The sequence below is a fragment of the Heterocephalus glaber genome, unplaced genomic scaffold (assembly GCF_053883595.1).
Source record: "Heterocephalus glaber isolate CG9 unplaced genomic scaffold, H.glaber_assembly_v1.0 deba00001553, whole genome shotgun sequence".
Lineage (NCBI taxonomy): Eukaryota > Metazoa > Chordata > Mammalia > Rodentia > Bathyergidae > Heterocephalus > Heterocephalus glaber.
In genome coordinates, this window is record NW_028258344.1 from 24,444,079 (window position 1) to 24,461,017 (window position 16,939).

At 43.1% G+C, this 16,939-nt stretch overlaps 1 protein-coding gene across 2 annotated transcripts in view; it reads left to right on the plus strand.

Moving 5' to 3' along the window:
• The first annotated feature begins 5,198 nt into the window (after positions 1-5,198).
• Zbtb10 (zinc finger and BTB domain containing 10) overlaps positions 5,199-16,939 on the plus strand; it is a 38,138-nt gene continuing 26,397 nt past the window's right edge. The window contains exon 1 of one of the 2 annotated variants that reach the window (XM_004842012.4): positions 5,199-5,444. In XM_004842012.4, the coding sequence (XP_004842069.1) occupies positions 5,352-5,444 (93 nt within the window). In that variant the 5' untranslated portion in view covers positions 5,199-5,351. Of the gene's footprint in view, positions 5,445-6,285; positions 7,276-16,939 lie in introns of those variants that run through there. The other variant, XM_004842010.3, reaches the window with a different exon arrangement.

Genomic DNA, 16,939 nt, shown 5'->3' on the forward strand with positions numbered 1-16,939 from the left:
CCCTCGAATTGGCAGCAATCCTCCTGCCTCAGCCTCCAAAATTCTGGGATTACAGGTGTGTGCCACCATGGCTAGCAATTTTGTTGCTGTTGTTATTTTCTGATACTTTTTTTTGGTAGTGGGAATCGAACTCAGGACCTTGTCCCTGCAAGGCAGGTGTGGTGCTGCCACTGAACTAAACCCCTGGCCCCTCAACCTTTTTGTATCTATCTATCTACATGTATCTCCCACTGTTTTCTCCCATTATCTTTGTGTGATTTTTGTTTTGTGACACAGGATCTCATTACGTAGTTCAGGCTGGCCTTGAACCCATTATATAGCCCAGGCTGGCCTCAAACTCATGGCTATCCTCCTGTCTTAGCCTTCATTTTATTTTATTTTACTGGTACCAGGGATCGAACTTGGGTCCTTGTGCTTGCACAGCCGGCAGGGAAACCACTGAGCTGAATCCCAGGCCTGCCTTAGCCTTCTAAGTGCTAGGATTGCCCCATCATGCCCAGTTTATATTTGTGCTTTAAAAATTGATTCATGGACAACCCATTTGGGATTCCACCTGACTTACAGGATCTCTTCCTTTTCCCCAATAAATTTTCCTTTAAAAAACTGATTTATAAGGACACTTTTAAGATCACTAATATTAACCCTTTGTCTTTCATATATATTCCAAATTTCTTTTTCCTGTTTTTCTTGAAACAGGATCTCGATGTATAGCCCAGGCTGGTTTTGAATGCATGATCATCCTGCTTCAGCCTTCTAAGAGCCCTAGTTCCCTTTTAAAAACTGTTGTTTATAAAAATGTTCATTACCTTTGACAGAAATTACCCTTTTAGAATTTATCCTATAGAAATATACAGAGGTAGGCTCAGGGGTAGTATGCTTGCATAGCATGTGTGAGGCCCTGGATTTGGTCCAGCACAGAAAGGAGAGAAAGAGAGAGAGAGAGAAAGAAAGAAAGAGAGAGGAAGGAAAGAAAAAAGGAAGGGAGGGACAAAGAAATTGTACAAAGTTTTATTTTGGTATGGTCACTAAAAATTTATTTATCATGGAAAAAACAACAAAAACCTGTAAACAATGAAGTGTTGGTTAAATCAATTATGATATATCCACTGTCATTAAATGATACTAAAATATTATTTATATTAAAGCACATTGTTAAAATCACAAATAAGCTAGAATACAATTTATGAATATTAAAATATTAGGCAAACTGTCTCCCATGAAGAAAGACTATTTAGACAATAGTGCTTAATTCTAGGTACTAGAAACAATGGGTGATCTTTTTTGTCTTTTTTTTCTATGAGCATATTTGAACAAGAAAGTGTAAAATTTAGTGTAGTGTATAATTTTGCAGACACTGTCAAGTATATCACGAACCTGGATGCCATGGCGCATGCCTGCAATTCTAGCCCTCCGGAGGCTAAGGCAGAGGATCACCAGTTCAAGGTCAGCCTAGGCTATGGAGGAGACCCTGTCTTAGAAAAAGTGACCAAGAAAAAGAAAGCACATGTTGTCTACTTTAGTAGCAAAGGGTGATTTAGGTGGAGGTAACACCTTGTAACACCTACACTGATTTAGCCCATAAGGAGGCTGTGTAAACTGTAACTCCCCGTAAGCTACGTGGACAATTGCACTAATACTTCTATTCAACTATGATTATTATTACTCTTGGTGTAAGGGCAATGGAAACATGAACTCAGTATCTTTTTGTGTGTGTGTGGCAGCGGGGATTGAACTCAGGAGCACTCAACAACTGAGCTGCATCCCCCAGCCCTTTTCATTTTTTATTTTGAGACAGGGTCTTGTTAAATTGCCCAGGCTGGCCTGAACTTTCCTTCCTCCTACCTCAGCCTCTTGAGCTGCCATGGTGCCCCTCTAACTCAATACTTAGATATGAAAAATAAGAGGGAATAGAAGGAAAAGATTATCTATCAAAAAGGACTGCAAGGGAAGATATAGTAAATAATTCAGCAGACATCCACTATTCGCCTACTTTGTGCTAGGCCGGGACCAGGGAACTAGGGAGCGGAAGAAAGTCCCCTACCCTGATGGACTTCGTTCTGGTGGCTGAGCTGGGCCAGTGTCACAGACAGAGCACAGGTCATTCTCTCTGGAACCGACAGGCAGTGCTGAGAGGAGCACAGCACCTCACCAAGGCTTTAGTAAAGGACAGTGGAGGCTGACCACAGACCAGCGGGCCAGCTAATTGTCTCATAGTAATGGTGGGCACCCAGCATCAAGCACCATCTGTTTTTTTTTTTTTTTTTGGTACCAGGGATCAACTGTGGTCCTTGCGCACTTTTGAGGCAGGTGGAGGAACCACTGAGCTAAATCCCCTGCCTCAAGCACCATCTCTTGCAGCTTTACAGAGACTACAGTGAAGTTAGGGGACAAATTGCTTGGGGATACCCTGTTCTCAAGGGGTTCCCCTGGTAAGCACTAAGGGGAATTCCCTTAAATAAGGTAGAACCCTAACAGTAAATATAGGGGTTTGAGTAAAGAACAGATCCCTGCTCGATAGCAGGAGACTGGAAGGGGTGGGGGAATTCCTAAAAACTCCATTTACAGAGTAGGAGATCCCCTTCTGCTCTCAAGTTCTCTTGCACTAGGGTTTTCTGAGAGATGTGTGTGATGACTGTCCTCTTGAGCGTCCTGATACCTAGGGTATCCCACCTTCCTTTAGGACAATAACAAACGCATACACACACACACACACACAATGAAAAATACATATATATAAACACACAGACACACTCACATGCACACACTCCACTCACCGGTACTGTTTGCCTGTTAGTTCAGTGGTCCTTGAATCTAAGCCACTTATTTGTATCCCTTGAATCTACCATAAACTGATCAGTTTCAATGTAATTCCAGAAAAGACAAAGAGCACTAACAGAAAGCAAAAAATGTAATAGCATCAATTGATAAGAGTACCTATTGTGTATTAGGGATACAAGAAGAGAAGAAGCAGAGATTTGAATTTAACAGTTTTGGAATGAAAACAGATTTTCAAAATGAAATTTAAAGATGAAATTCATTTTCACCTTCCATCAACTTAATCTTAGATAAGCAATAAACCCCTCTTTTTTTGTTTGTTTCTTGAGACAGAGTCTCCCTATGTAGTTCAGGGTGCTGGGATTCCAGTTGTGTGCAGGCACACCCGTTAGAAACCCCTCTTTTTAAGTGGGATAGGCCTGTGGTGATTATAATATAATAAATAATGTATTGCAAAATGCCTAGAATTTAAAAGTACATTAAGGAAAAAGCATAGTATTACATGACTCCATACATGCCACATACTATATATACAGTCATAGTGAGCAAAATTCTTTCTCCTGGGTACAAGTCTGGTTCTTTTTTTTTTTTTTTTTTTTTGGTACTGGGGATCGAACTGCTAAATCCCCAAGCATTATATTTTTTTTAAACTTTTTTTTTTGGTACTAGGGATCAAACTCGGGTCCTTGCGCTTGCATAGCAGGCGGCGAAACCACTGAGCTAAATCCACGGCCCTCTCCTGGGTACAAGTCATAAATTTCTACTATTGTAAACTTTCCAATAACTAAAACCTACAAACTCTACCAACCCAATTCTGTATCAGAATTTCAAGCTTGTTGATCACTGGTGGCAAGCTGACAATATAGTCAGGTGACAATATGCTTATTACTGGAAAAATAATTCAAAGCTTGCCTTGTGGGAAGGTAGTAGCATCATTTTTTTTTTTTTTTTCAGTCTAGCCTTGAACTCACTGTATAGCCCGAGCTGGCCTCAAACTTTCAGTGATCCTCCTGCCTCGGCTTCCTGAGTGCTGGGATTACAGGTACACAACACCACACCTGGCAGTAGCATCATTCTTTACACTGAAATTACATTTACTCTGTAAGGTGGAACTGCTTTTTGTTTAATACTCATTACTCATTTACATAGGTCCTAAAATTAGAGTGAATTAAGTGAAAGTGGCTTTGAATAAAGCTATTCAATCCATACATATGTGGATGCCCATGAGTTACGCTATCTTATAAATCTCTCAGTGAAATTTGTTTTTAAAGCTAATCTTAAAAAAAGATACACTACGTTTCTGGCCAGGGATTTAGCTCAGTGGTTCTGGCGCCCACCTTCCAAGCGCAAGGTCCCAAGTTTGATCCCTGGTATCGCAAAAAAAATGTAATCTTTAAATATATAATATGAAATGTGGTGGGGTTTTATTTTGGTACTGGGGATGGAACTCGGGACCTTGCGCTTGCAAGGCAGGTGCGGTGCCACTGAGCCCAAATATTATTTTAAAAGTAAAAAAAATTCTAAAGAGAACAAAAATCATAAAACTAGAGTTCCTAAACATTATTAACACGTGCTGATTATAAAACATATATCATGGAGGGTAAAGTCTCCAACAATCCCTCCTATATTATCCATAACTGAAGAATTCATGTCTATTCTCATTTTTCTACACATATCCTAGTATGTATTTTAATGTTAAAAAACTATACCTTTTTTTAGTCAACAATTATTTTGGGCATATTTTGTATCAGTTTGTGATTCAACTTCTAATAAGTATACTTCTTATGAGTCTCCTTTGTTTGAAAACATCTTTTTTTTTACCTGAAATAGACTTGGACAAAAATAATTTAGAATTTACTTCACCTTGCAAATTAGTAAATGTGTCTAAACCTGCTAAATTTTGCATATTAATAAATTAAAACTCAGGAGTATAAGGGCTCTGAATGGGAAAACCTTTTCATGAAAAACCTGACCAAGATTATAATTATAGGAGGTTCATTTCCTGTGCAATATGTCCTAATCATTCTAAATTCTATAACAAACATCTAAATTCTATAACATAAACATCTACTAAAGAGTCTTAAAAATTAATTATTGTCTTTAAATATCATCTTCGCAGCCACACACGATCTTCGGAGCTGAACACGACGGCCGCAGGAGCAGGCTCCTCCCCGCTGCTGGGGAAAACCCTGCCTAATATTTATAACGTTATGACATACAGTAATACTCACAAGGTGGTTGTAGAAATATAAACACGACTGGAGTTATCTGATTGGCTGCTGGTGATGTAACACCCAGGTCAATACTTCCCAGAGAACGCACGTGTTCGACCTTTTATTTAAATTTCCATTTCATCACAGCAGTAAGACACTCCGGGCAGTGCATTTTCTGTGCAATGATTACTGCCCTGGGCCTGAGGTGTTGCCTGGCGCGCACAATGCATCCGAGGAGGTGTCCGCGGCAGGACCCTCCCAGCGTGAAAGGCACCGCCTGCTCCAGTCTTTGTGAAGGAACAAAATAAGTTCACCTCCTCGGCGGCCGCCGCCGCCCACCACCCATCCACCCATCCCCAGCAAATGACAAGGCTGGAGCGCAGCGCCCACCGCACACTTATTGTCAAAGTCCCAGGTGAACTCGTGGCGAGAAGGAAATGCGCTTCCCGGGCGCGGGTAGGTGCGCGCGGGCGGCGGGGAGGCAGCCCGACCCTGACACTCGCCAGCTGTTTGTCCTCCGCGCGGCGGGCCCCTCCCCGGGACCCCCCGGCCCGCCGCTCGGCCTTTTGTCCCCCGCCCCTCGGCCGACTTCCTTCCCCGCGGCCGCACCCCCGCCCCCAGGCCGAGGCGCGGCCCGGCCCCTTTCCCGGTCCCTGGGCGCCCCCACCCCAGCCCGGCCCAGCCCCAAGCCCAGCCCCCCTCCCCCAACTGGCCCCCACCCTTTCCCCCTCCAGCGGTTACTGCTACCCCGGTGCATTGTGGGCGCACGGTCCGTTGTTCATTTGCCATTCGACCTCCGCCAGGGCCTGGTCGGACGGAAACGCTCCGCCGGCTTTATTGTCGGCTCGCTATGTGGCGGGGCCCGGCAGTGTAAGGCGCCTCTCGTCCTCAGCGCCTCGGAGGCCGGCGGCGGCGTCGGGACTGTTCGGCGCGCCCGGAGGAAGGCTATCTGGTGGAGGGTCGGTGGCTGCGCGCGGCTCTGAAGGAGGGGGCGGCCGAGGGGCTCCTGCACTCACTCTGCCGCTCAACTTCGAAGGCCCCGCGCGCTCCCCGCGGGCCGCCGCCCGCCCCCTTCTCCGCGCGGGACGCTGCCCGAGCGCGGCGGGGCGGGGGTGGAGGACGACGAGAGCGGCCGGAGGCGGCGGCGGCGCGTGCGGCAGCCCGGAGCGAGCGAGCGCGAGCCAGCGGGAGGGTGAGGCCGAGCCCCGCGAGACCGGAGCGCCGCGGGCGGGGGCGGGGGCGGCGCGGGAGCCGCGGGGAGCGAGCGCGCGGGACGCGGCCCGAGGCCGGGCGCCAGCCGGGGCAGCGGGCGGCGGCGCGCGCCATGTCGTTCAGTGAGATGAACCGTAGGACGCTGGCGTTCCGAGGAGGCGGGTTGGTCACTGCCGGCGGCGGCGGCGGCGGCTCCGCGAACAATAACGCTGGCGGGGAGGCCTCGGCTTGGCCTCAGCCACCCCAGCCAAGACAGCCCGCACCGCCCGCGCTCCCGCAGCCCAATGGGCGGGGGGCCGACGAGGAAATGGAATTGGAGGGCCTGGAGCCCCAAGACGTGGAGGCCTCCGCCGAGGCCGCCGCCGAGGAGACCAAGGAGTTGCTGCTCCCCCAGGACGCGGGCGGCCCCACCTCGCTGGGCGGCGGCGCGGGGGGCCCCCTGCTAGCGGAAAGGAACCGTCGGACTCTGGCCTTCCGAGGCGGCGGCGGCGGCGGGGGTCTAGGCAACAATGGCAGCAGCCGCGGCCGGCCCGAGCCCTCGGCGTGGCCCCCGAGGCATTTCAATGGGCGAGGGCCGGCGAATGTGGAGCTGGAGCTGGACGCGCTGGAGAGCAAGGAGTTGATGCAGGACGGCGCTTCCCAGAGCGACAACACCGAGGACGAGGAGGAGGGGGCGAGCCCAGGCGACGGCAGTGGGGCGGAAGGCGGCAGCTGTGGCCACAGCGGGCGGCCGGGCGGCGATGGCGGGGACGAAGTGGAGGGCAGCGGTGTGGGAGCCGGCGAAGGGGAGACTGTACAGCACTTGGCGCTCGCCCGGCCCAAGTCCCTAATGCAGAAGCTCCAGTGCTCCTTCCAGACCTCCTGGCTCAAGGACTTTCCCTGGCTGCGCTATTCCGACGATACTGGCCTTATGTTTTGCGGCTGGTGCCAAAAGACCCCTGAGGATGGAGGAAACGTGGACCTTCCCCAAGTGGGGCATGATGAGCTTTCGCGAGGGACCCGCACCTACAAGAAAACCCTGCTCCTGAGGCACCACGTCTCTGCCGAGCACAAACTCCACGAAGCCAACGCCCAGGTACGTACAGTATAGCCTACTCCTGCTTTTTGAGATCCTCTGGGGAAAGATTGATCAGCTTTGAAAACCGCCCTCCTGGCTGAAGGTGTCTGCCCTGTGGAGAGGTGCGGGGAGCTTCTTGGGGGGAGGGTTCCAGAGCCTGGGAAAAAAGTTTTCAGAAGTTGTGTAGGGGGAGGGGAAAGAATGACAGCGCTGGATTTGTTTTATTTTTTTTATGACTCAGACGTCGTTGCTTATCAGGTTGAATTAGAAAGCTAAAGAAAGGGACCTTGAGTTTTAAACTGAAAGATTGACTTTCGGTCAGACATTTCAATAACTGTGATTTTAGGCAAGCGGCTTACGTCCATAGACAGCGTGCGAGAGGAAGTCAGTGGCTACTCTTCGTGAAGAGATTGAACAATTTCCTTGAGCTTTGACGCTTTCACTATGAGGAAAACATTCACCCAGATTCTTCTATTAGGTCAAAATAATGTGAAATATGAAAGCTGTATGTAAATATAGAGGAAGCTGTTTAAATAACACACCTTTCACTTGTGAATAATTTTACCAAATTCATCTTAAACTTGATGAACTTTATCACCAAGTCTTGATTTTGGTAAATTATTGTAGTTTTTGCTTGTTTACTTCTACTTTTCTGTGAATCTCTTATATTCTTTCTTTTCAAAAACTACCTTGTAAACACAGTTTATATGAAGTACTTCAAACACAGCCTTGGAGATGTTTAATGTGAATTATTTGTACCAGATAGTTGATTTGAGCAGGTAGGGAATTTATTTACTGAACTCCTTAAAAGTCAGAAGTCCTTACTTACAAAACAAGTGGGGTGTGGGATAGTTTTTAGTTCTTATTTTAACATTTCTAAAGATAGTAGCCTAACCATTTTGATAGCCCTTTTCAAGCTAAATAGATGTTGATTAGTCCTCCTTTTTATGACTTCAGACAACCTGCGGTGATAGATGGAGTCTCATTGTTTTATAGGGGTAGCCAGGCCTTGATTTTTTTTTCCATTAAGTTTATTGGTACATTTTAGGTGTACTATACAGTTACATTCATCACTGGGGTCTTGTACCTACCCAGTCCTTGATTTTAAGCCATCATTCAGATATTAGTGGGTCTCTGTTGTGTTTGTAGGAGTTATCCTGCCATTCAGCACACTTACACTGGAGTTAATTAGGCACACCAGTAACCCTACAGACACAGCACAAAAGTTTCTTAGAAGTTAGGGCTTTAACTTTAAAACATATGGGGTTTTTTTTTCCTCTTGGTGGGCTGCACAGTAGTTTTGTTTTTGTGGAGTTTTTAAAAACAAATTTCAGTTGCCCAAGTCTTAGAAGAAAGGTCATTTAAAGATAGCTCAGAAAGGTTAAGTAAATTGTCCGGAATCCTGGGTGACAACTGAGACTAGAACCTATAAGGACTTCTAATAGAAAAAGAAATGAGTTTGGAGTAAATCAGGGTCAGATCTCAGCTCTCTGTAGTTAGTAGCTTTGTGAACTTGGGAAAAGAGATAGAACTAACATTTTCTTTTATGTGCCAAACATTTATGTTACTCTGTAAAATGATCTCTTTCGTTTTATAGAAGAGGAATTTAAAGTTTAAAAGGGTAAACTGTGTTCCTGAAGTTATCTAAGAAAGGATGATGGAAGCAAGGAGCTTGTGAAAATGAAAGCTTAATTTTCCAAATAATGGTAGGTGGGTTATCTAGGAAAGTTTAAAAAGGCAGTTAGAATGAATTCTAAACAGCCCCCCCCCCTTGGTCTCTACTGGGAGTTGAACCCAGGGTGCTCTGTCACTGAGTTACATTCCCAGGCCTTTTTTTTTTTGAGACAGGGCCTCACTTTGTAGTTCAGGCATGCGTCTACAGGCGTGAACCACCACGCCCAGCTTGGCCTTCTTATTTTATTTTTGAGGTGGGAGGTTTCCCCTAGTTAGCCAGGTTGGCCCAAATTGTGATCCTCCCTCCTCAGCCTTCTGAGTAGCTGGGATTACGGGCCCTACCTTGGTGAATCAACAGTGGACCAGTTATTCTTAGCAGCATAGTGTCTCCCTGTAGGCAAATTTGAATGGGAATAGAAATTATAATTAGCTGCTTAGTGAATTTGAAATCAGGTAGGGGGAATGAGTTGGTTAACCTGGTAGATTTAAGTATGGATGTATCCTTCTTTAGGCGTTTATCTAGATCACAGAATTCATTCCAAGTTAATTTGTTTTCTAAACTTGATCCCTGAATAATACCCTTTCTCCTCCTATTGAAAGTGCCCTGTACTATGATCTATTAGGACATTTTTGTGTTAAATTTAGTAAATCCTATTTGTATTAAAGCCCCCCTTATTGGTTCCCTTGTCTTGCTGGTCTTGATTTCGTATTTTGATGTTTTCACTTTGAATTGATCCTCATCATTTTTCTGTAATTTCTAACTAACTTGGGGGTGGGGGACATCTTGCTGTCCTGAGGACTGCCTACAAATCTCTTTATCTTGTTAATATGAATGACAGGTTCCTGATTTGTCTTAGTCCTTTGGGTAGAGTTCAGGTTTTTTTTTTTCTTCTTTTATCTTGCAACCCTTGATTACCTGTAGGAGGCAGTATAACATAGCTTGTAAGAGCATTTCTTGGGACCATGGTCCAGGACCTCATGTCCTAATCCTCTACTTTCTTAGGAAAATTAGTTAACTTCTAGTTTACTCATGTATGCAAAGTGTATGTATTGAATCACTTAGTAAATAGTAACCATTGTTGATAGTCATGATTACTTATTTTGGGTTTTTAAAGAACTTTATTTTCAGATAGTTTCCTTGTGTAGTTCAGGCTGACCTTGAACTCAGTGGTTCTCCTGCCTCAGTCTCCTGAATGCTGGGATTACAGGCATGTGCCATCATCACATCACACCTGGCTATTAATCATGATTACTTATTTTTATTGCAAGTAACTGTTACAAGATTTGTTTTTAAGGCAGAACTGGGGATTGAATCCAGGGCTTTAAGCATGCTAGGCAAGCTCTTTACCACTGAGCTATACCAGGTTTTTTTTTTTTTGAGACAGGGTCTGGCTGTGTCTTCTAAGCTGGTCTTCAGCTCATGGCAATCCTACCCCAGCCTCCCCGAGTGCTGGGGTTACAGATGTGCACCATCACACCTGGTTAGTGTTACCAATTTTGTCAATTTTTTTTTTTTTTTTTTTTTTTTTTTTACCGAGGATCGAACTCAGGATGCTTGTGAGGCAGGCAGCAGCACCACTGAGCTAAATCTCCAGCTTGTCAATTTGTTTTTTAGACAGGGCTTCACTAAGTATTCCAAACTTGGCTCAAACTTACTACGTAGCCAAGACTGGCCTTCAACTCAAACCTCCTGCGTCATTCAGCCTTTGGAGTGCTGGGATTATGTGCATGTATCACCACGCTGGTGCTTTTGCCGCTGTTGTGGAATTACTCTTGATTCTGGACAGCAAGCCTTTTATACCTTTGAAACTTTGGCCATCAGAGTCTGAGCATGCTGAGCCAAGTTTTCATCATACATGTAATTTTTCTCACCTTCATAAATAATATTGCATTAGCTTTTTCTTAAACATTGAAATGAGAATTTTGGAATTTAGGCAAGGATTGGAACCTGATGTAGTTCGCTCCCTTTGCTATTAATTTTTTGGTAGTGCTTGGGATCACCAAGGCCTTGTGTACATTAGGCAAGTACTCTACTACTGAGCTACGTCCCAAGCCCTTTTTCTTTTTTAAAAAAGCTTTTTTTGAGAGGAGCGGGCAGATTTTAGGATTACTAAGGATTACTTTTCTTTCTCATGTTTTCTATAAATAAAAGTTCTTTGTTAATTTTTTTGGTAATAACCAAAAATACTTAAACACATTCTTAAAAAGTTTTTTTTATTATTATTTTTGAGATGGGATATCAGTCTGTTGCTTAGGCTGGCCTTGAATTTCTGGGCTCAAGAAATCTTCCTGCCTCACCCTCCCTAGTAGCTGGGACTGTATGCATGTACCACCACACACCTGGCTTTGATATTTTAATTATATGTTAGCTATTTTTTAACATTGTTTTTGCAGCACTAGGGATTGAACCCAGGGCCTTTGCACAATCCCACACCCCCAGCCCTTTTTATTTGTTTTGATACAGGGTCTCACTAAGTCCCCAAGTTATCCAGGCTGGGCTTGCAGTCCTAACTCATCCTCCCAGAGTGCTGGGATTACAGGCATGTGCCACCAAACCTGGCTTCTACATCAGTGTTAAGAGCTGCTCCTGAGGAGAATCATACTGGGGATTGAATCCAGGGTGTTCTGAGCTGCATCCCCAGCTCTTTTTAAAAATTTTTGAGACAAGGTCCTGGTAAGTTGCCCACACTGGCCTTGATCTTCCTTTCCTGTCTTCCTGTCTTGACCTCTGCTCCACCCCAGAGCTAAGATTACTGGCTTGTGCCACCACACCCAGCTGGGAGTCTTTAAAAATTTTTTTTTTTGTATAAGTAGTGCATACTAGTTATACCACTGGAGCTCCATAAACATGGTTTCTGAATCTGTGTTCAGAGTCTTCTGTGATAGAGATATCCCTGTATTTATAAGGATGTGAGGGACAACTTAGAGTTGGTGTTTTTATTTTTTTGAGGGGGCAGACAGTACTTTTTATTTTGAGTAACAACTGGATTATATCTTTATTAATTTTTCTTTTTTGGTACCGGGGATCAAACTCAGGACCTTGCACTTGTGAGTCAGGTGGCGGAACCACTGAGCTCATTCCCCTGGTCAGGATTATATCTTTAGAGTCAAGTTCAGTGATTAGCTTTTTCGGGATTTGACCATTTGCCCAGAAAAATTAAATGTGCTTTAATAACTGATTATCACTGTATCTTAATTCAAACCACTTTCTAGCCAGTTGTGAAATTTTCTGTCCTCAGTCACCCAATCTGTCAGCCTTCTCCATTTTACTAACCCTACAACATACACTCACAATTACTGTAAATGAAACTTTTCAGAAATTAATGAGTTCACACCAGCGATCTGATTGAAATTACTTGGATTATGTTGATGATAGACGTAGCAAACAAAGAAGAGGAAACAGACCTACCAGCCTTCTTTGCTTTGGGGAAGAATAAGGCCCCAAAATTGGTTAGCTTTTAATAATTTAGGGGAAAAAAATCTAAAATACCTTTGACTGAAAAGAGAAATACAGATACCATGGTGGAAGTATGTTCAAGGTGAGGTGAAGATAGTAAAGGAAGGGGTTGATCATTTCTGCCTGGGAAGGTTGGAAGGAGCTTGTAGAACTGGCTCTTGAACTTAATTATATAAATGAAGAGAACATTCTGGCAGGACATTGGGAGGACCATAAGCAAATGAAGAATGATGTCTTTTTTATTTTCTTTCTTTTTCTTTTTTTGGAGACAATATGTCACTAGTTAAGGCTGTCTTGGAACTCAACAATCCTGCCTCAGCCCCCTGAGTGCTGGGATTACAGGTGTGAGCCACTAAGAGTGGTGTCTTATATCTGAGAGAAAGATATAGTTTAGAAGCACCTGTGTTGTGTGAGGGGGCGCTTAAAATTTTAGGAGACAGCTGATGGTAAAGCATACTGTGGTAATCAGGTTGGTAGGATGTTACAACCACCTGAAGTCTGTCTCCTTTTCCCCCTGCCACATATTTAGAATTTATGTAGTTAGTATTTAAGGCACAAGAGAAAATGTCATTAATGAAGGACATTGTAGTGGTGATCAGAAGACTGTAAAGAAGAGCTTTCTGTTTCTTTACCAACTATTGCAGTTTGTCAGTATCACTAGCACATTGATTTGATAATCACATTTGCTATTACAGCCTTTGTCTTCATATTCTTATTTAAAAGTGAAATTTTTTTCCTAGATTTTTTTAATGGTAGCAAAGTTTTATTAAAGATAGGTAAAGAATCAGGCTCTGCAAAGTGAGTTTGGTTCAAATAAAAGTAGAAAAGTACACCCTACAGCATGAGAGAGGGCCACCACACGAGAGAACAGTACCCTAAAATTTGAATTTGGAAACGGAACTTAGTATTTTCTTCCAATACACTGTTCTAGTGGGTTGCTGCAACAAAATACAGATTTTGATGTTCTAATGCTTTTAGCTTAAACTTTGATGTTTCCATTGGAAATAGCTTTTCCACTAATCATTTATCAAAATAAGGGCTGAAATTCTGAGTTGAGAAGTAAATACTACTTGATTTTGTTCTCGCTGAATAGCATTATCATAACATTAATGGGTTGATTATAAGCTGTTTGAAGCTGAAATTTGTAGTACAGTACTTGGAACTAAAGTTAGCTTCTCCTCCTCCTCTTCAGAAGTAGTAGTGGTCTTGTGTTCCACAAGCTGGTAGCATTATTTCATTCCCCAAGATGGAAGACAGAAGGAGTCTTTCTTCCTTGACTTCCTCCTATTTCATCACTTAAATTCCGCTGGCTTAACCTTTCTTTCAAATATTTTCCCAGTTTCTGCCTCACTTTCTATTAACATCCATCTTGCCTTAAGGTCCTTCTTTCTTGCAAAAACATTGCAGTATAACAGGAGCTTCCTAACTGATCATAATATTCTCAGACTTAGTCCTTGATATTAATCCTACACATTGCTTCCACAGTGGTATCTTTCTGTCTGCCAATCCAGTTCTAGCACTCTCCTTTTAAAATCTCTAGCCCTAGATTCAGTCCCCAACACCAAGAAGAAAAACAGTATATCTGTATCTATTTACCTCTCTGGGTAGCCATAGATATATCCAGTTATAAAAATCTCTTTAAGGTACCCATAGTATTGGTTCTTAATCTTCTGAGTGTACACTTTTATAATCTGATGAAAGTGATGGACAGCTGGGGATTGTGGTGCATGCTTGTAGTCCCAGCACTTGGGACACTGAAGCAGGAGGATTGGCAGGAGTTCGACCTGCCTGCACTACATAGCAAGACTGTCTAAAAAAAAAAAAAAAGTGATAGACCGCTATAGGCTCTTTTTTTTTTTTTTTTTCCAGTTCCGGGGATTGAACTCTGATCCTTGCACTGGTAGAACCACTGAGTTAAATCCCTGGCCCCTATTATAGGCTCTTTTAAGGTGAATGGAACACCTTGAAGTTCTTTGAACCTAAAATCTGTGATGCTACCAAGGGTGTCCAACTTGTGACTTGTGGACCACTTTTCCTTTTTTTATGTTACAATAAAATTTTTAAAAATTTTTGTTACTTGTATGCATTAAATTAGTTATTTCATGTGCAACTCGGTTGTCTTCTCAGTGTGGCGAGGCAAGCCAAAAAATTGGATGTCTTTGATCTCTCATTTGTTTAGAATGTTCATCCTCTCGTCCCATTCTTGGTACCTGGTAAGGCTGTGTTCAGGTCTCTCCTTAAAAAAGTATCATAGGGCCGGGGATTTAGCTCAGTGGTTTCGCCGCCTGTTGTGCAAGGACAAGGACCCAAGTTCTTTCCCAGGTACCAAAAAAAAAATATCTACAAAGAAACCAGATATACCTCCTCTCTGCTTTTGTTAAATTTTGTACTGGGAATCGAACTCAGGGCCACATGCTTGTCAGGCAGGTGTTGTACTGCTGAGCTACGTCCCTGGCCGCTCCTCTCTACTCTTACAGCACCCCTCCTTACAATAATTATATTCTTCAATATTTGAAGGGTCTCTCTTAGCCATAACTTCAAGTTTGGAACTAAGTGTTGTGTTTTTTGGTACCAGGAATGGAACTCAGGACCCTGTGCCTGCAAGGCAGGTGGCGGAACCACTGAGCCAAACCCCCGCCCTTGTTTTTTTGGTACCAGAGATCGAACTCGGGACTTTGGGCTTGTGAGGCTTGTGGCAGAACCACTGAGCTAAATCCCTGGCCCTGGAACTAAGTCATTTTGGTTCCCTGCATAGACAATAGCCAAAGCAGACATTCAGTCAATAATTATTAAATGAAAGAGTAAAGTTAGAATTTTCAAGCTCTTAAGAGCTTTTTCCCTGAGCAAAATAGTTACTACTCACAGCCTGTCTGGAAATAAATATAAAGATGATGGCTTAGAAGGATTTTAGCTAAATGAATACTTTCCTATATTCTCTAAGCTTTGGAAGAACTGATTCTAAGGTCTCATCCAGAAGAAGATTAAAATTTTACTTATGAGCATCTTCACAAATAAAAGTCAGGACCTAAAATTGAAAAGTCCATTTCCTTAAAAAAAAAAAAGAAAGAAAGAAAGTCCATTTCCTTAAAATCTTTAGAGTAATGTCTGGGCTAAGTTGTGTTTTCCTTTTTGACAAAGAGATAGAAAAGTTCTATATTTTAAAAACTCATAAATATTTACACCATCAATTTTTTTTTTGTTTTTTGGTTAGCCAGGATTGAACTCAGGACCTTGCGCTTGTGGGGCAGGAGGCAGAACACTGAGCTAAATCTCTGGCCCTACACCATCAGTTTTTAATTTATGATAGCTAATGCTACCAAAATACTGACTAGAAATAGAATATTAAAGGAAGGAACCAAAGAGAGATAACCTGGAGTTTTGAGGAACTTACTTGATTTTGTTTTTGATTGTAAAAATTTCATAATTCATTTGGTCAGCAAATAATATTGGCAGTTTATTTTATTGCTGTGTGCATATTTAGTTGTTTTACCCACATCCTCAAGTAATCTCCTTGGAGAATACACATACACATATTCTTGAGTTTCGTTTTGAAGGGCATATTTAATACCTGTTATTAACACATATCATAGGTGCTGGAGGTGTGGCTCGGGTACAATGCATGGTTCGTTTATGCTGAGGACCTGATTTCATCCCCAGCACCACAAACAAAACAATTCCAGCATTCTGGGAGGCTACAGCAGGAAGATCACAAGTTGGCAAATGAGCCCAGCATAGGCAACTTGGTGACTCAGTGAGACCCCATCTGTAAATAAAAAAGGGCTAGGTTTGTAGCTCAGTGTGAAGGCACTGGGTTCAATCCCCAGTACTACAAAAAAGAAAAAACAAAACAAAAAATCAGAAAATACATAGCACATAGTCTTTTTACTAAGTAATCAAAATAAAATTGGTAATAGTGCTTATAAAAGCAGGAGGTACTGTGTTCTTGTACAATAGTAGTGAGGAAAAATACTGGCAATATAGTGTTTGATTTGCAGAGTTTGTATCAAAATAGAATGGGCAAATATTTTAATTTTTGGGGCGGGGGAAACATTTTACTAGTTAGGCTTTTGACAGTTTGTGTTTGTGTGTTACTTGGAGTTGAACCTAGGATGTTTGCACTAAGCTACAATTCTGGCCTCCTTCCCTTTTCAGACAGGGTCTCACTGAGTTGCTCATGCTGGGCTCAAACTTGTAATCCTCCTGCCTCAGCCTCTCAGAATGTTAGGGTTACATTTGACTGAATTATTTTTTAAAAGTACATTTGGACCCAGGGACAAATGTGCTTTAAAAAAGTTTTGAGTCCAGCCTGGGCAATTTAGCTAGACTACCCTGTCTGAAAACTTTTAAAGTGCAAAGGATGTTGTTTGGTGGTAGAGTGCTTGGCCAGGATGCCAAGCCTTGGCCCTGGTGAGTTTGACCCCCAGTACTGCAAAAAAACTGAGATAAAAATTAGGATCTGGGGCGTGATAAATATAGAGATGCTTACACACATTGGTAGGACCAGCTTAGAAAATACAGGGTACAGTGACATTACTCTATGATGATGCCTAC